Raw genomic sequence first — 20,330 nt, forward strand, 5'->3', positions numbered from 1 at the left:
TTTATTGATAACTTGAAGCATGCAAAAAAAGCTAAAATTTGTGTCATCAACCTTAAAACCAGTCCAGATTAAACCAGATTAAATTCAAACAATCTCCAAAGAAGATCCCACCAAAGTTTCTCTTCCGATTTCATCATTCTTATACCATTTAATGACGCGTACTCTAAATTTTAATTGGTTCTACTTGAATGAATATACATTTTACACAAATAACAAAATATTTTATGCGGCATGTTGTTCAATATAATTAACACTTAAGTTTTATGGCTTATCGAAGCCGCTTATCAAAGACGCTCTATTCTATTTGTTAGATTACAAATTCTCAATCAAATCATTCATCCGACTCATAAATAGAAATTTGGTACCAATATTAGCATCAATAGATTTGCGTATTCCTATTTCCTTTTATATAAATAAAAACAAAAATAAAAAGAAGTGAAACAAAACAAAAACACCCAATAAATAAGCTATAAAAGCAATTTTTATCTGACCTTATACGAAGTTATGTACCTACTTGTACAATGAACACTCATGTTAACTTCACGCATCACACTGAATTTTATTTTTTAATGCAAAATTTTTATTACATACAACTTTTTAAGTATGTACCTAAATTATTATTATAATTACTTTGAGATGTTTTTGCTCCAGATAAGAATTTAGATGATGTTTGTTATCGCATGAAATTAAATAATTTTTTTTTTAATAAAACAAAATAAAGGAACGTATTTATTTCAAAAATAATCAAACAAAAAAAAATATAACTTAAATCTAACAGCACCATGGGAATAAAATTAAAAATATTTTTGAGACTTTTTTTTATAACCTAATAAAAGTAATTAATTTAAATAATAATTAACAATTTAATCATAATAATCAACATGGTCCCCAGATTTGAACTTGAACTCCTTTAAAACTGCCAAACATTTAGCAGTAGTTAGTTGAGTGGTTAATATTGTTTTTTGTTCCCTCGAACTTCGGAATCCTTCTCTCAATTCTTCACTCATAGATTCCTCTTGTACGATTATTGTCATGTCAGTATCAACTGGACCTGGTGAATAATTTAACACAGTTGTGTCTTTCTCTTCCAGAGCCAAAACTCTAAAGTACATTTCTCGAGCTGCCTTACCAGCTCCATATTCTGCCATACTTGGAAAAGGTTCAATGCCAACTTTTGAAGTTATATTCACCACTAACTTTGGAATATCTTCGAATCGCCTCATAAATTCAGTATTCAATGCGCAAACTCCGAAAACATTCAAATGGAAATACTTTTTCCAATTTTCAATGTCACCAAGTTCCTTTGCCGATTTCGTTACATCTCCAACCGAACCCACATTATGAACAATAAATGCTCTTTCAAAATCATTAACTCCAACTCCATCCAAGGCATTAGTTAATGTATCGTGATATTCTTCAGATGAAATCTCACCCAAGTCTAATGGAAACACTTTGACTGTGATGTCACTATTTACAGCAATTATCTCATTCCGGGTCTCTTCCAGACCTGAAGCTGAACGGGCAAATAAAATTGCCAAACTTTCTGGCTTAAATAGACGACAACATTCGATAGCTAAAGTTTTGCCAATACCCTTAGATGCTCCAGTAAGGATAAAGATAGTTTTTTGATTAAGATCCATTGTTCTAATGATGATAAGTTTTATTTTTTTATTTTGTGACGAAATATCGATTGTCCGACAATACTGCAACGACGAAGGCAACGTCCGTGTAACTCAAGTTAAAAATGAGAAAGTAAAAGTTCAACTTACTGGTTGGACAAACACAACACCATTTGAAATGAATTATACACACAGTTAAGTACAAGTTCTTGTCTCACTGGATTGAGTGTCTGAGTCAACGAATTCTCGCAAATTCCGTTTAGTTACCTTTGGGTTTTTTTTTTTTTTTATTAACACGAAATGAGATTGTACGAGAGTCTCTTTCTAATAAATAATTCACAGAGATTCACTCAAGAAAAAAAAAAAAAACACCACGACCACTTGTTTTTTGAGTTGTTCTACTGCTGTTTTGGTTGATAGGTAGTGTTGCCGTATGTAAAAATTTGATTTAAATAAAAAAAATTGTAAGTTTTTTGGTTTAATCAAAAGTTGAACTTTTTTGTGAGGGGAAGGTTTGATTCATACAAATCGAATTTCAAACATTTCGCCATACCATTGAGCCAATTTACTTTACAAAAATATTGGTGACAAAAACGAAATTTATCGGTTTCTCCTATCTTTTAAAAAAATAAATTGAATTTGATCAAAAATAAAGAAAGGTACACTAGGGCGTATACTTACTTTTTTTTTTTAAAGCTTATTTTTCTTCCAAAAACAAACGATTTTCTTTTTTTTTTCTTTTCATCTTTTTATTAAAGTATCTACGATGAGAAAGGGGGTGGGGGCTGAAAGGCAGAGGTTGAAAAAGCCATATAATATTAATAAAATTCATTTTTTTGGCGTAATTATGATGTTGACTAAGTAATTACAAAAGCTAGCATAATTTTATTTTAAATGTAAAAATAATAGTGCATAACTGACATTGTCTATTTACTAGGCAGAGAGTCAACTGAAAATGATTTTCTCTGCAAAAAAAAAAACATGGCTAAAAATTAAAAAATTGTATCCGGATTGCATAAGTTAAAAAGAGGCCATCAAAAAAAAAAAAAAAAAAAAAAAGTGGACAAAATAGGATCTATTTTTGTAAGATAAGGCGTTCAGTTCATAAAAGTAATAATTTTAAGAATTTTCAAATTAAATATTGCACCTATGCTGTTTTGCATTGTTTCAAATAAAACACTATTTTTTTTTTTTTATTGGAAAAAAACGATTAAATAAAACTTTAATGTTTTTAAACCAGTAAAAATAGCTTACAATTAAGTGGACTTAGAAGTTTGAAAGCTTCCCATCCTTTAGACATATATGAAAAAAATTATTCATCATTCGATGTAAAAATATTGGTTGTGTATATAAAATTTATTAACGATGAATTTTTGTTGCTTGAGAACAATCTTTTTGAATATGGTCCGTCTACTTTTAAAAAATTGGAACGGTGATTTTGTTATCGAAAAATTGTTTAATCATTTTATTTTGAATTTATGCCTTTCTACAAACAACCTTTAAAAATTTGAAATTGATCAAAAATCCAAATAGGGACACTCGGGCGTATACTTGGTCATTTCCCTTTTTACTTTTGATGTATGTAAATGTTTACTTATAGGTCATAACAAGCTTGTTGTGAAATAGAAAATTTGAGATTCAACAAGCCTCTGCTATAAAAGGTGCTGTATCTTGTATGCTTATACTAAACTATACGAGTTTAGTGTTTGATGACAACAAAAATTGAGTACAAATTTTTATTTTTTTTTTCCTACAAGAATTTGTTTTCGTTTTAAAAACAACTTGTTGTAGAAAACTTGTAATCTTGTTTTAAAAGCCCCACAAACTTATGTCATTGCTGACGCGAGTCGAAAACCCCATACAAATTCAAACAACGTAATCGTATAGGAGTAAGAGAATACAGAAAAAAATTCTTTTAAGCGTAAAGTACTTTACTACTTTAGGCTTTCAAAACATCGTTTTTATTTGAGATCATCGTTGCAAGAACTAGTCCAATAGGTTAAATTTATTCATAGATGTCATCTATAATAGAGTTTAGCAAATTATTTACATTATAGTTAAGATTTGTACTCAAGTAAAACTATTTGTACTATGAAAAGAATAAAATATACGACTGCAAAGAGGTTCCTATTATAGCAAATGCTAAAATACCCGTTTTATTTTAACATCAGAAAATTTGTATTGTATAAAATGAAGTTTAAAAAAATTTTGTTTATAAAAATTACTATTACAGAGGAAATATTGTGATTACAATATTAAAAAAAAAGAAAACAACTTATAGTAGAGTAACTAAAGCAAATTATTAGGGAACCCGGCCGAACAGCTCTGATTTTGACGATTTTTTTTCAAACGTAGGTTATTAAAAATACTTTAAAGTCGATAGATTAAAAATTACCGATGTTGCCGTATTGTTTTTTAAAATTAAAATTAAATTTTTTTTGAACAAAACCATTTTTTTTGCTTAAATTTCATAAAACAATTGATAACAAAACATTCTCTAGGTAATTTAAGGAAAAAAAGTATAAAGGAGTAAGGGGCAATCTTCCATCGTTTAAGCGATAAATGCAATTTTCTCACAATCTGACTTCAAACACAAAAAAAAATATTTTGAAAACAACGGCAACACCTACAATATTTTAAATTACATTTTTAAAAAGCCAGAAGCTCATTCTTATCTCTTAAATTTAAATCCACTAAATTTAATGAAGAGTTTTTGAAAAAATGGTAATCAAACTCAGAATTTAAAAAAAAATGTTAAAAAAAAAAATTTTAAATGACTTTTTTCCAAACTTTTTGTAATAAAATATGAATTTATTTTTAAAAAAATTTTGGCCATAAATATTATCAGTTGAATTCCGAAGAGGAAAAGGTAATATATATTACAGTTTAAAATTTTCAATGGGTTTTTTTGATAAAAACTGAATTTTTGCATAAAAATAATTGATTTTCTCAAAGACTTTGGTAAATAAGAACTTTAAATTTTTGCTATTTAGCTTTCAACAATAAGGGTTATTAAATTAATAAAAAATAATATTATATTTAGAAGTTGAACTTAAAAAAAAAAATAAGTTAAATTTTTTTCCAAAACTTCTATTCAAAAAAGTTCTTCGAAAATGAAATACTTTTTAATTTTTTTCATAAACCGTAATACATATTGACATTTCCTTTTATAATTTCAAATCATAATAAATGTGGTAAAAAAAAATTGAAAAAAAATGCATTTTATATTACGAAAAAGTTTTAAAAACCACATGTTAAAATTTGTTCAATAATTTTTTTTTTTTTTTTTCAAAATCTGAGTTGAGTTACCATTCTTTCAAAAGCCCTTAATTCAATTAACTTAATTTTAATTTTACAAATATGACTAAGCTTCTAGCTTTTAAAAAATGTACATTTAAATATTGTAGGTGTTGCCGTTGTGTTCAAATATTTTTTTTTGTGTTTGAAGTCAATTAATAAGAAAATTGCATCTATTGTTGAACGATGAAAGATTGTCCCTCACTCCCATATATTTTTTTCCTTGAATTTCCTAGACAATCTTTTGGCATCAATTAATTTATGAAATTTAAGAAAAATTTTTGAAAAAAAAAATTTTTTTGTTCACAAAAATCTTCAATAAAATTTAAAAAATCAAAACGGCAATTTTTAATCTATAGACTTTAAAGTGTTTTTAATTACCGACGTTTGAAAAAAAAGATCATCAAAATCTAAGCTAATAATATTGCCAATTTTTGAGCTTTAGTTACTCCACTATTATATGAAAATGTAGTTCAAAATTCATTCTGTTGAAAACCATTTTCAAGTATCTGAGTTCTTTAAAATTTTCTTACTGTCTGTTTTGATGCAATTAAAAATCGATAGAAGTTTTATTTCACACAGACTATTATAAAATAACTCTGTAATGGCATTTTAAATATGAGTACATTTTTTGCCAGCCTATGCATTGTACTTTGAATATTCATAATAAAGATATTGTGAAAAAATCACTATTGTATGGAAATTAGAAAATCCATTAGGGGAGATTTCATTTATTATTTGCTTGTAAGTTAAGATTTTATTTTTATAATAATATCTATACTTTTGTATTTAATTCTTACTTCGTCAAAATCAATCTAAATTTTCATTCATTCATTGCCTATACTTCCAGTCTGCCAAGTCGTTTGGTCTGTTTTTCAAAATCTTTACATAATTAAGAAAAAAATATGTTTATTTACCCATCATTTGTTATACTTAAGGAGTAGGTACATATTTATTTGAACGACAATGTGGACGAGGGTGTTCTGTAAGCTTGCTCAAAAAATTGTGGTATTGAATTCAATTTTTAATTTAAATTTTTTTAATTTGTTGCTAACTTAAAACACTTCAATTTTGCGAAAAATCAAAAGTTTTTTGGAAAAACATAAATATATGTATTGTACATGTACATAATGCAAATCTAATAAGCACAATTTTTTATCCCATTTCAATCGGTGAAGGAATTCGGTAGTTTGATTTTTATAATAGGTTAATGTTCTGATAAGTCTCTTAAAAGCATCAGTTCTGTTTTTTACTTGCTCTATAGGGCAAGTATTGGTTTCGTGTCGAAAAAAAAATTGAGATTTTAATCAAAACCAACATTACGATGATGGAGAATTCCGAAAAAGTGGGTCCCGCAATTCCGTCCGTGCGTCTGTGCGTTCATCTGTACACATTTCCACAGCCTAAACGGGTGGATGGATTTTCTTCAAATTTGGTATAGATGATTTTTATGGAATTCTGAAAGTTGGTTTTTTTTTGTTTTTTTTATATCTCGTTTAGAACGTATACCTCCCATACAAAAAAATACGATATTACGAATTTCTCGAAAACGGCTCTAACGATTTTGATTAAACTTTGTATACGTAATATTTAAAGCAGTGGCATTAAAACTGCATTTTTATTTTTCTCAAAAAAGTCAAATAACAAAAAAAAAATTTTTTCATTTAACAAAATTTTGCCCTAATAATGTCGGCTCTTCCCCAATATCAATTTTTTTTAAATTTAGATCCAGCTTTTAAAATCTACAAGTAGACTAACATAAAAGTGCTTTGAACTGCAAGAGCAAGTACGTGCGACCCCAGTCGTGCATTTTATTTTTTTTTAACAATCCGGGCTTAACTAAAAAAAACTTGACAGCACTGCTTAATAAATAACATTTTCTCTTGCATTCAATGCACGAAATATCAAACAAAGTTCAAAATATATATGTGGGTTAGAAGGTCTGATTGGCCAGCTATCACATGAAAATAAGAAGCCATTTTACTTATTATGGCAAATAGCCAATTAAAATCCTTCTACAAATATTTAACCGTTCTTTGGTTTTTATGTAATCTTTCTTTGTTTTCATTAGTCAAAGATACTTTTTTTATCTAATATCTTAATTTTAAATTTTAGGACATCGAATTCAAGCATTTGGAAACATTGGTTAAACGAAAAAACGTGGGAAAAACATTTGATTTAATTTTTTTAAGAAGCTTCGAATTTTTAGAAGCTTTAAAACTCATGTTGACGCTTCGACACAGTTTATCGATAACTTTATTATCTGGTAGCAAAGATTCTTACGTGTTAATTGGTCGAATACCTTTTCCTTTTAACTCCCATTTTCCGTCTTCCACTTACGAATAGGCACATACGACATACCACATGTGACATGTCGTAACATTGTCCCATGCCACTTGCAACATGCCGCATGCATAATGCAACATGAAATATACTAGGTAGATCTCACTATCCACATCCAGCATGCTATACTTGCCACATGTCATGTAAAAATTCGTATTAACGTATGGACACAAAAAAATAATAGGTAACTTAAAAATTTAACTCATTTAATCATTACATTATGCATCTAAGCTAGCGAAAACAAGGGACAAATGCTTACTCGGTTCTTCAAACGTTGAGCTCCAACAAAAACTGTGTGAAAATACGAGAAAGATAACTGCGACATTGCCAATAACTTCCCAAACAAAAACTTAGAATAAGATTTAAAGATCATAAGACTAATTTGGTACATGGCCAATAAGATACAAACATTTAAGGTGCTTTTGCGGGTTCAATTCCAATCTAGGGGGCATAGCACTGCACTCCGTCGTGGACGGTTTCCGGAGATGTACCCAGTGACTTTTACTCGACTGATCTCCGAAATAAGCATCTTGGTTTTTTGGGTTTTTTGCTGTCTTGAGTGAGCACCTGAACAGGTTTCACTGCATTGCTTGATTTGCAATGCAGTCGTTGACTTTTTAAAGTGAGTGGCAAATCCGCTCTTCTAAGAAATTCTTCTTTTAATGTGCTAGAACATCCTTAAGATGTTTCGGAGACATCTTTTACGAACGTTTGCAGCTTCTTTACTGCAATAGGTGTAACTTTCCAAGTGCTGCATCCGTACAGCAGTATAAATTTAGCAGTATAATTGGTTTTCGAAACTTTTTTTACAACTAAGGTCTTCAAGAATAATAGTATCGTGGATCGTGATATTTCAGAAGCCGGTTTCTAAGCATTTCTTAGCAATTAAGTGGCAGATTTTCCTTAAAGTCATGCATTGTTTCAAGCTTTATTTTATTTTGAGATGGAATAATTTTTTGATGTCTTATGTTAAGGCTACTTAAACCTTGAGAATTTAATTTTCATATAGAAATTGGCTGTCATTTGCGAGAAATTTTAGAACCATTTGGTGGAAAGATCCAAAAACAATCTAGTGAATTCTTAAAAATCGATAGCTTCCAAGTTCAACATGAGTCTAAACATTCAAAAGATTTATGATCCCCTCAACATCGAGATCATAACAGCGCCAAAAAAAGATCAAAGCTGTAAAATTAAAACAAAATGTCTACCAAAAAAAGAAATAGGGTTATACTTGTTACTACATTAATGGCATTTTATTAGACAAACTGAATGACTACACAAAAATACAATACTTTTGACAATAAGATTTTTTCCATTTGTTCAATTTTCTATTATTTGATAATTATCATTTGTAAGTAATTAATTAATGAATTTCATCAAAATAATCAACGCGATCACCAGACTTGAATTTGAACTCTTTCAGGACTTGCAAAAACTTTTTAGTAGTTAGCTCAGGAGTCAAAATTGTCTTTTCTTGTTTCATTTTTTCAAACTGTTTATTCAACTCCTCGTTCTTTGATTCCTTTTGAAAGTTCGAAATGAAATCTGTATCAACAGGACCTGGTGAATAATTCAACACAGTAGTATCCTTTTCTTCGGTAGCCAAAACTTTAAAGAACATTTCTCGAGTAGCTTTCCCAGAACAATACTGTGCCATTGTGTTGTATGGTTTAACAGCGGTCCCAGAAGTAATATTGACAACAAGTTTTTCAATATCTTTAAAGCATGTCATGAACACAGCAGTTAGAACACATAATCCAAAGACATTTAAATGAAAATACTTCTTCCAATCATCAACATCAGATAGATCTTTGGCAGTTTTCGAAACATCTCCTACAGAACCAACATTATGTATGACAAATGCGCGCTCAAAATCTTTTACTTTGAAGCCAGTCAAGGCATCGGCCATTATCAAATGATAGTCTGTACATGTAGCCTCTTCCAAGTCCATGGAATAGATTTTTACGGTTATGGTCTCATTTACAGCTTGAATTTCTTTGCGTGTTTGTTCTAGACCTTCTCTGGAACGCGCAAATAAAATTGCCAAACTATTGGGCTTAAATAATCGACAACATTCGACTGCCATTGTTTTTCCGATGCCTTTTGAAGCTCCAGAAATGATGAAAATTGTCTTTTTTTCTAAATCCATTTTAATAATTTTACTTTTTTTTTTACGAAAAACAAAAAATATGTATTTAAAATAATTTATGGAACGCACAAATTACAAAATGGTATGACTTGGTTCAATCAAAGTTCTACAGTGCAATGTGATCAAATGACTGAAGGTGATATTTTTCGATAACTTCGATAAACAACTTTAAAGAGATTTTCTTTATCATTGCGGTGTTAATGCATATATTTCACAATATGATCATGGTTGCCACCAAAAAACAAACTAAGTTTTAAAGTGAAGTTGATAAGTTTTTAAGTTTAAGAAAGTTAAAAACATGTTTAAGTTAAGTCTGAGTAAATTAAAACAAAAAGCAATACCCATTTTACTTTTTTACTTTTAAGCCTTGTCTGAAAGAGTAAACAAACAAGTTTGATATCAAATGAAAAATGACATTGAGCTTGTTGTATGATTGAAATATCTTTAAATTCGGTCATGGGAAAGTCGAGATATTTCCTCTTAAAATTAGTGATTACAAAATTAAGATTTCAGTTTTTTTTTTTTTAAGTCTCATACAAAATTAAGGGTATTTTCTTGTCTTTACAAAATATATTTAACAATTTTACATAAAATTTATTGTTACTAAAGCTATCCAAGGAACGATTTTCAAATATTGACATTCAACAAAGATCGTTCCAAACATGCAGATCAAGAAATAAAACCACTAATATACTTTGTCTAAACTCTATCAGCTGAAATAAGCTTTTACTCTTGTTGACAACTGCGTGTCGTTTTTTCCATTGCCTAAAAGGCTAAACTAGGCCATAAAAAAACACACACCAAATCGATCCATTTTTTAAAGTTTTTAATTTTTGAAAACAATCTTTATAAAAAAGAACAAACGTAATTTTTGCATGTATCTAGAGGCCACCAAATTTAATTTTAAGTATTGTCATGTATTTCTTAACCAGCGGACAAGCAGGACGCTTGCAACGTTACATAATTTGTTCAATTACAATTTGTCGTTAAGAAGCTATGATAGTTCAGATGAACATTTATAAAGTATACGGTCGAACACATAACCTTCTTTTTGGCTTTGTCATCGGGTGAGCAAAAAAACATTCTTCAGAAGGCCCTTCGTTATGCTAAAGACCAGAAAAGATAGATTTTAGGGTCAAAATAAAGATAATGTTTGGTAAATTCTGTATTAAGATACTTTTTACATGGCTTTGGGCGGAGAAGCGTGCGTATGTGGGAATGTATGTTCATCTGTTCCCTCATAACTTCTTAACTACTTAAAATAATTTGAAAAGTGAGATATCGTTGGAAGTGTTTTGACTGTGCGCTAGTTATACTCTAAGTATAACGTCATCTTAAAAATTGAAGTGCAGGGGAGGGAATTTGGGGAAAAGGACTGGTGGAAGGATCACGCCAAATTTTATTTAGATTAAAAAGCAAAAAAACCTTTATTCATAATTTTTGTGTTGTAAATCCAAATTGATGGTATGTACTAGTAACTTCTTATGAACCGATTTCTAAATAAGAGGATGTTAACAATTCGATTGTATTTTTGTAACCTCAGAACTTTCGACTGGGTTAACCTATTTTGACGATTTTGTATTTATTTAAAAACTGGTAGTGTCGTGTTCAGTTCTGACTATATGGCATCCAAGTCGAGTTTGGTTTTTTGTTAGAATTACATGCTTTTTAAAGAAATTGACTGACTAATTACAAAAATATGTTTCAATATTACATTCAAAAACCATGAATAATAAAGAGCAAAAATATGAATATTAATAAGTTTTTGAACTAAACGGTTGGTAACCATATTAGATGTGACAAATGACTCTTGTATATTTTTTTTTATCATGTTAGTACTTGAATACTTAATACGGCTACCATTCCATTTACGTATGTGTGTACATATATAAGTTTTTTTTATGTTATCTTGTTCAATAGAGAAGAAAAGTGGTGGATAATGAAGTGTTGTATTATTTGCGATATAGGTTCTTTAGGGTAAGTTTAGGATTCATAATAAATTTTTGTAATTTAAGTTTGGCAACATTTTCAAAAAACCAAATTTTTGAACTTTCAAAATTAGTATTAATTTTTTTTTTATAGATTAATTTTTTCGAAATATTTTTTGAAACTTTGTTTTAGCATTGAATAATTATATATAGAAGTGACACCTATAGTTTCTAGCGCCACACAATTTTATTTTTTTCGGCAATCAAATGTACTAAAAATTCCCCAGTGAGAATGGAGCTTGTCCTAGAAAATAATGTTTCCAAAAATTTGTTTTTAAAAAAGGAAATTTCACTAATACACACACACATTAGGAAACAAATATCAAATAAAAATAAATCGTATCGATACATCGACATCCTTTAATAGAAAAAAAAAATGAGGAAATTTTACTCACACATAAAACATAAAACAAATATCAAACAAAAATAAATCGTATCGATACATCGACATCCTATAAATGAAAAAAGAAAATAAGGAAATTTTACTCATATGTACATACAAAATTACACAAATATCAAACAAAAATATTGAAAAGTTAGTTGACATTATAAATGTATCCATAGTAACTCTAAACTAAAAACAAGAAATTTATTTATTAACGACGAGAATTTGAAAAAAAAAATTAAATATTATTGCTGTATATCCTAGGCACGTTATAGCTACAGGGCATGAAAGTTACCCTTATTTCTATAGCCCTATTAGCGTAGGTGACAAGGTGATTGCTCTTTAATTTTGCTCTCTGAGTTCGTATCCCCACAGAGATTGCTATTTTATTATATTATATTTTTCTTTTGCAATATATTACGAAATGCGTAACAATTACAGCCGTTTTTTGCTGAATCGAAACTTAAGCATTTATTTACAACATAAATCCTTATGTGACAGTTTACGCCGAAGAAAAAGTAGAGCATAAAAGTTTATGTTCAACATAGATTATTTAAGGTTCGTTTCAGCAAATGGCCCTTAAAGAAAAAAAGAAAAGCGTTAGGAAAAACTCAAGGTAATATTGTAAATCAGGTAATAGCTCAAACCAATAAGTCGATTTGGCTAAAACTTTTTGTTTATTTTTGATTCCACGGATGGGAAATTGAAAATTTTTAACGGTACAAACTAGAGATGCTGCGAATAATGAATCGGGTGAATACTGATCATTCGATCACACTTATACATTTACTTACTATTAGGCTAGCCTACACCTGATAACTTTACTTCATGATAAATACATTTGACGAAGATGGAAGTTATCGTTTGCACCAAAGAATTCTGAATAAGAAGTTTTATTCACCAAAACTTATCATTAGTAAATTTATTTTCTATGGGTCTTACCAATAATCAAATTTAAGGCTGACTTAAATATTTAACTGAATTATACATATTTCACCCTACCAATAAACAATTTAAAACTCAGATACAGGGCTAACGCTCGGCTAGATTTAATAGTTGAGTTTCATAACCATAAAATTTAACCGAGCAAAATTCGTGATAGCTTCAAAACAAGTACCTAATCGATTTGATTTTTTCTACTAAGATAGATTTTCAGAAAAAAAATTCAAAATCGTTCGAACCTTATAAATAAATAAAAAAAAAATTCAAAAATAAAATTGGTACTTATGCAATTTCTAATCAACTAATCAACATTCAAAACTAAAATTTCAAAAGAGTTTTATGTCCCGTTTTTGAAAATTTGTTTTTTCAAAAAAAGTGTTAAATTTTTTTCCAAAAACTATTATTTTTCCAAATTTTCTTTCTGTTTTATATTTAAACTAAATAAATGCTTTTGTATACAAAATTCGTTGGAATTGAATTGGTAGTTTGGCACGGTTCTAGGCAGGGTAAGTTAATAATAATTTTTACTAGATGATAGTAACCAAAAAAACTACTATTAGTAGACTACCACCTCCAATGGAACAAGGCTATAGTAATGCCATGTCTGATTGTTATCTCAACTTTTTTGTTTGTACCAATGCATAGCTTGACTATATAGTATCATGACAAAATAAAAATCATGTAAAAGCTACATTCTTCTAGTTTTAGGATATCAGAACCAAATATTTTATTTCAAATGGTGAAATAGGAAAATCATTGGAACTATCCAGAAACCATATTTTCTTACATTTGCGATTAAAATAGGCCTTTTCACAGTTTTTTTTTCAAATAAACTCAAATTCTTTTGAGTTTATTTGAACATTTTATTAATAAATGTGCCCATGATTATGAAAGTGGACTTAGGTCCATTTTCTTCACTCGGAGTTGAACAAAACTTGAGAATTTTTATATTAAAAATTCTCAAGTTATGTTCAACTCCGAGTGAAGAAAATGGACCTTAGTCACTTTTTGCATTATTTAAAGAAAAACTTATATAATAATTTTCTTACAACGATTTAATTATATTTCTTTTATGAAATCACTAGAGGAGCAATAAAGAAGTTTATTTACTGCAATTTCGCCTTCAAATAAACTTTACCCCTTGAATAATAATTATTTTTAGGCTACATTTGATGCCATTTTTAGGAGTGACTTAGTCCACTTTCATAATTAAGGGCACAAATATCGTTTAAATTTTAGATACAAAAAAAATTAAAAATAAAGAAAAGTATACAAAAATGCTACGAGAAGATTTTTTTTTCAAAATTTAACATTTTATAAAAAATTTAAATTTTCATTAACAGCTGCAAATTTGAACAAAGTTCTTGTTCGCATACATAAATCATTTTAAGCAAATAATCGCGGTAGTTTCGTACTGTATTAAAATACTTTGAAATATGTATTAAAATACTTTAAAATAATGTGTAATATGGCCACATTGTATGAACTTGATCCTTATCTAATCTTGCATTATGCGGTTTAAGAAAATAGTAAGTACAAATATGCCACAGTGCATGTAGACAACATTTAAATAATATGAACTACAACTTTGGCCTAGATGTTATTACAAAAAGCACCCTAATCAAAATTAAATAAACTCTCTATAGTTGAAGAAAATCTTCTTGTCGTTAATAAAAACAGAAAAACAAAATCCTTTCAAATATACATAAGAATCAAACATTCAAAAATAAATGTTCAATTCAAAATATATCAAAAATTAAAAACAAATTCAATTTGAATATTACAGAAACAAAAATAAACAAACACACTACTAACAGAAAACAAAACTAATACAAACACACCAAATATAAATAATATTGTAGTTGTGGTTACTTAGTAACCAAAAGTCCTTTTCAGGAATTTTTTGGCCATCGAATACACAATCCTAAAACGATTGTGGCGCCACTCATGTAACGATTGTGGCGCCACCCCTCAAACAAAGCGTATGTTTTTTCCGGTGTCACTTCTATATATAATTATTCAATGGTTTTAGTTTGCTAATTAATAATACCAATATTTGAAAAATAATTGAAAAAGAAAATTTAATAAAATTTATAAAAGCAAAAAAGGATTTTTTACTTTTTCTAAAAATTCTTTTAGAAATTAAATGACAGCGAAGTCTGTCTAAACCAAATCCTTATTTATTTTGCAAATTTCTTTTCAAATTAAGTAAAATATCAACTTTTACGAATATTTACCTAAACATATTTCATATTCTAAACAGCTTTTACTTTAAGAGCAAGTACGTGGGACCAAATTGTATATATTAGTTTATATTATGTTATTGTTTATTTTACGGATATTAAAGAGATTATATTGCTCAAAATATGATGAACATTATAGTGTGTGATGTAGGAAATAAAGGGAGGGATTCAAATGAAGTTTTGTATATTAAAATGACAGACACATTCGTGAAGTGCAGCCACAAAAAAATTATTTTATATGAATACTGTTGTGAAATAGAAATAACACAGCGACTGACAAGAAAAATTGCGCCGATCTTCTATCACCTTTTGAAACATTTTTTGATCAACTCTAAGGATCACCGAGTGGACACTTTGCTACCAAACTATATTTAGAAGCTTTTTATCCTCGAATATAAAGCAAATAATAATTGATAAGAAGCATTTTCAGTGCGTAATTGCAACTAGTCGGCAGAAAGTTTTACAAAAAATGTTTTTAAATTATCGGAAAAAACCCATTATATACAATAGCACAACTTACAAAAACCCTTATAAATTATATTTACACCTAAAATTATGCAATGCAATGTTCATAATAACTTTTAAAATAGATTACTAATCCTTTTATAGATTATTTAAAAAAAATATTTAAAAAAAAATAAAATTGTGGCCTTACTGATAGTTTGAAGTGATCCGCTTCTGATACAAAAATGTCAGGCGCCTATAACTATATTTTAAATTAATCTGTTGTTCATTATGGCATTGGAACGGAAGGCGTAGAAATGATTAATGGTCGGCTTACACAAGTGACAATTTGTCAATTGTTTTTCCAGAATTTAGCAGTTTACTGTCATTATCATTGCTAATAACAACGATTGGAAGAACTCTGGAAAAAAATACTGGAAATAATATAATTTAACATTACTCTTAGTTTTCTACATAATTAACCATTCAATGTATGCAATTAAATAAAATAAATTTAACTTATTTCTCTGACTATGTATGTAAATCCAAATTTTGAATGTAGGTTGTTACTACACTGAGGTAAAAGACGTAACGTAAAATGTAGGTAATCTGTTCAATGTTGATTTAATGTTGAAACATCTTTAAATTAAAATTGAAACAACGTAAGAATTTTTTTAATTTTTGTCGAACTTCAGCTTTTGTTGCATTTTATCATCCTTATTTACAACAGTGAGATAGCATGTTGGTTAAGCATTTGCCAAGTGACCCAAGCAGGCCCGTAGCCAGAGTTGATTTTAAGTAAGGGCAACGGTCTTATCAGGTAGGGCATTGGTAATCGCTTACATTTTTTTTCTCAGTCAGTTCTCAACCTATTCTCATAAAAAGTACCTCGTTGAATTTTAAAATATAGAATCATTATAGTATAAAAATTAAAAATTACATGTTCTTTTAATGGTGTATGGCTTAAATCGATAACAAAGTTTAAAATATGTGGTTGAAAACATTGTTCTTGAAATTCTTGATCTTACAAGGTTACAAGGTCAAAACCACTTGTATTATATGTTCCTGAAATGGAAATTGACAGCGCTAAGACTTTTGCAATTTCTGTTTTCTGAACGAAGGTACAAAAATTAAGGGTATTCCCACGATCCGGTGCAAAAAAAAAGTGTAAAATTGCTAAACTTTGTTTTTCTACTACTTCAACTACATAGACAAATTTTAAACCATTCATTGTATTTTTTTTTTGCAATAAGGTTAGGGTATAGCAAAAGCATAAAAGTTTAAAAAAAAGTTGAAGTCTGTATATTTGGTTGTTTTATTGTGAGAAAAATGCACTTTTGCAACGATTCAAGGCCATTTGCATAAAATCGTTTGCCCTAAATCCTGATTTTGGAGGTTTATTGACATTGAGTTAAGAAAGTAGGCCTCTTAACTGTGTTCGAAAAAACGTACTAAGTCATTACTAAAGTAAACTTTAAAAAAATGTTAGTTTTTGTCATACAGTCCCAAAAGAAAAAAATGAAATAAGGCCCAAAATTGGTGTATTTTTTCAAAATGAAATTATGTCCCAATATGGTCTTAACTTGAACTTAAGTTCAAATAGATATGTGATGTTTTAATTCGATTCTGGGTCCTTGATAAGCGGAATTTTAAAAAAGTTTTTTTTTGAAACTATTTAGTTTAGCATTTTCATGTAAATTATGAAAAACGAAATAAGGCCCCAAATTGTTTTTAAATAAAATGAAAGTTAGCCGCAAAATTATTAAGGCAGTGAATTTTTAAATAATAATTTTGAAGGAACGGCATCTTTATAACCTGGGAATTATTAAAGCTAGAGCTCGTTCGAAGGTAGGGCATTTTCATAATTGCAGCCCTTTTGAATTTAGGGCCATTTTTTAAAGCTAGAACATTTTTTAAAATATGACATTTCCATAAGTAGGGCATATTGTAAGGTAGGGCATTTTTGAGACAGGGAATTTTTTAAGTTGGAGCATTTTTGAAGCAAGCCATTTTATAAGAAAGGTATTTTTCAAGGTAGGGCATTTTTAAGGTAGGGTATTTTAAATTTAAGGTAGGGCATTGCCCCTCAATGCCCCCCCCCCCACCTGGCTACGGGCCTGGACCCAAGAGTTCTAGGTTCGATCCCCAGTGGCTGCCAATTTTTTTTTCTTTATTAAATTGATGATTTTTTTTTTTCAAAGTTAAAACAACTTTGATTTAAAGATGTTTTATAACGGCAAACCATTTTAAACTAACGATGTTCTACTTTTAAAATTGTACATAAAGCTGCTCAAAGGTTAAAAAAAGAAAATAATTTTTTTATTTAATTTTAATATTTTTATTTATTTATTTTTTTTCGTCCAACAAATACTTTCTTTCTGAATTGTGGCTAATTAAAAATGAACATCACAACAAATAGAAAAATAATAATTTCCTATTTTTCATTATTTTTTTGAATTTAGAAAAATACTACAGCGAAAAGAAAATTGAGAAATTGTGGGTCACTCTGGTGTATACGTGCTATAATTCAAGCTTGTGTTTTTATTTCTTGTGATATACAAAATATGCACTGTACGACAAGTTTAAAAATCAAAAACGAGATAACAAATAGACATTGCATTACAATGCTTGTAGATTGTTTATTTTTTTTATTTATAAGTGGCACCTTATTTCAAAATTTGTAAAATAAAATATAATTTTGAATTTTTTTTTTAAATATTTAATTTTTTTTTTTTGATTTAAGATGTTGATAACTATCATATCCTTTATCTTATCATATTCTTTCTATTACATATACTAGTCCTGTTTTTTTCTACAACTCAGTAGGTACACATTGGGGTTAAGAATTATAAAGTTTTTTCGGTGCAATAACTTCTCGTTCACTTACTCAATTGTGATTTCTGTGGTTATCAACGATATTTGTTAACACTTTGTTGATGAGTTCATTCATCGTTGTGACAAGATTGTAAGAATTAGGGGGAAAACAAATCACATCGTTTGATTTATCAAAGTAAATACCGTCATTACCGATGGTCAGCTATTATAATATAGAGAAATCTTCGGAAAAAAAATCTTTTTACAATGCAACTCGAATGCATTTCGTTAGTTAATTAGAATATTTAAAAAAAACGTCTATCTAACTTAGGCCTGCGTTAGACTTGTTCATAAAGTCAGATTTGCGATCGGGCTAACTTAGTCCAATCACAGTACAAGCTGTTCAAAAACGTCATTGGACACGTCCAAACAGTTAACATAAAGCTATCGGATAGCTTTTTGTTGTTGTAATCAATGTTAAGAATTAGCAAAGAAACGAACCATTTTCTGTCAAAAAATAATCTGAAGGTATCCGAGAATTTTTGGTATACCTCAGGTATCCGAGTGATCAGCTGTTAAACATTTGGCTATTTTTTATTTTGATTTCTATTCGCGCTATTATTCAGCTTGAAAATAAAATAAATTTGAAAGAATTAAAATTAAATCGATTGTGCAAGTACTATGCAATAGGTGTTTGAACGTGCCCATGATGTCATCAAAGTGCGTCGGGCAGATTGCGTAGCTAAGATTTCATGGCAGCTGAGCTCTTAATTCGATGATTTTATTGTTAATAAATGTGAATATTGTAAAAGACAGTTGGGAATTATACATGTTATTTAGGGTGGTGCAAAAACTGTTTCTTTTTTCAATTTTAGAAAAAATTGTATTTTAATGACACTGAAAATGTTTAGATCGAGTGGTTTTTTAGATAATGAGTTAAAATTGAAATTTTTCGTATTAGGGTGGCTTACAATTCTAAAATTGCTTGTGAAATTAAAAAAAAATCAACGTGGATATTAGTTGAACCCAATTATCGAAGAAAATAATAGTTGCCATAAGGGTGGTGCAAATTTTTTTTCTTAACTAATCGAAATTATAAAGAAAGTTTGCAAAACGTGTTTTACTAATTTTTTTTTTGTTCAAAAACGCAAAAAAAAATTTTTGAACACCCTAAGTTAAAATATTCTTTTCCATCGACAATATATTTCAAATGTGAACCATGCGATTTTTCATAATTCCACTATTAAAAGTAGAAAAAATACTTATTTTTGAGCCACGCTTAGGTAAAATGGTTTACAAATTTTCAGTGTTATTAAAAACAACATTTTCGGCAACTGAAAAAGGAAATATTCTTTTGCTCAGCTCAACCCTCAACCCGTAGTAAAAGAACTGATGAAAATAGTACATAAACAGGCGTGCAAACGTTTTGCGGTTGGTGTGTTCATTATTGCAACAAAGCAGAAAGAAATTGTACGTTTATGAAAGCACTCGGTGTTTGGCTGAAATAACCGGAAAAGAGAATAATACACAATTCCGCATATCGATTTAAAGTTTTTCAAGTTTGAACGGCAATTTTAATCCTGAATGACCTGTTCAGCATCTTTTTTGCAACGATATGATTGCATTGTCAGATCAAAACCAACATACAACAAAATCTTCATTTTTGAACGTATTTTGTTTCTAAGGTTAAATTATTACTGTCATTGATATTTTTTCAAAGTTGGCGTTGCGAATGGATTTAAGGGGTAGTAACACCTTAACTTTTGACTTATTGATTTTTTTAAGGATTGTTTTTTTTTTGTTTTATACGTTCATTAAAATGACGAATTCGTGCCTACATGGTGTTATTACCTCTAAAAGACAATGGCAATTTAGGCATTCAGAACAATAACAAAACCATAAGCCATATGATATATCATTGAATTGGCGTAGATTTATAGTAGAGATGCCGCTAACATTCGGCCACTGTTCGGTATTCGGCCTATTCGGCCTATTTTTCAGGTATTCGGTATTTGCCCGAATAGTTTAACTATTCGGCCGAATACCGAATACCAAATGGAGAAGAAAAAAGACAAATTATTATACCAAAATGTGTGTTTTATTAAA

At 28.9% G+C, this 20,330-nt stretch overlaps 2 protein-coding genes across 2 annotated transcripts; both read right to left on the bottom strand.

Annotated features, from left to right (window-relative positions):
* Window positions 1-708: 708 nt before the first annotated feature.
* On the bottom strand, window positions 709-1,870 carry LOC129911201 (sepiapterin reductase). The gene has a single exon (XM_055988921.1). It carries the CDS (start codon window positions 1,638-1,640, stop codon window positions 864-866), a length of 777 nt encoding a protein of 258 aa, XP_055844896.1. The 5' UTR covers window positions 1,641-1,870; the 3' UTR covers window positions 709-863.
* Window positions 1,871-8,484: 6,614 nt separating this feature from the next.
* Window positions 8,485-9,544, bottom strand: LOC129911200 (sepiapterin reductase-like). The gene has a single exon (XM_055988920.1). The coding sequence runs from the start codon at window positions 9,406-9,408 to the stop codon at window positions 8,623-8,625; it is 786 nt and encodes a 261-aa protein (XP_055844895.1). The 5' UTR covers window positions 9,409-9,544; the 3' UTR covers window positions 8,485-8,622.
* Window positions 9,545-20,330: the final 10,786 nt, after the last annotated feature.

Source organism: Episyrphus balteatus, chromosome 2, assembly GCF_945859705.1.
Source record: "Episyrphus balteatus chromosome 2, idEpiBalt1.1, whole genome shotgun sequence".
NCBI lineage: Eukaryota > Metazoa > Arthropoda > Insecta > Diptera > Syrphidae > Episyrphus > Episyrphus balteatus.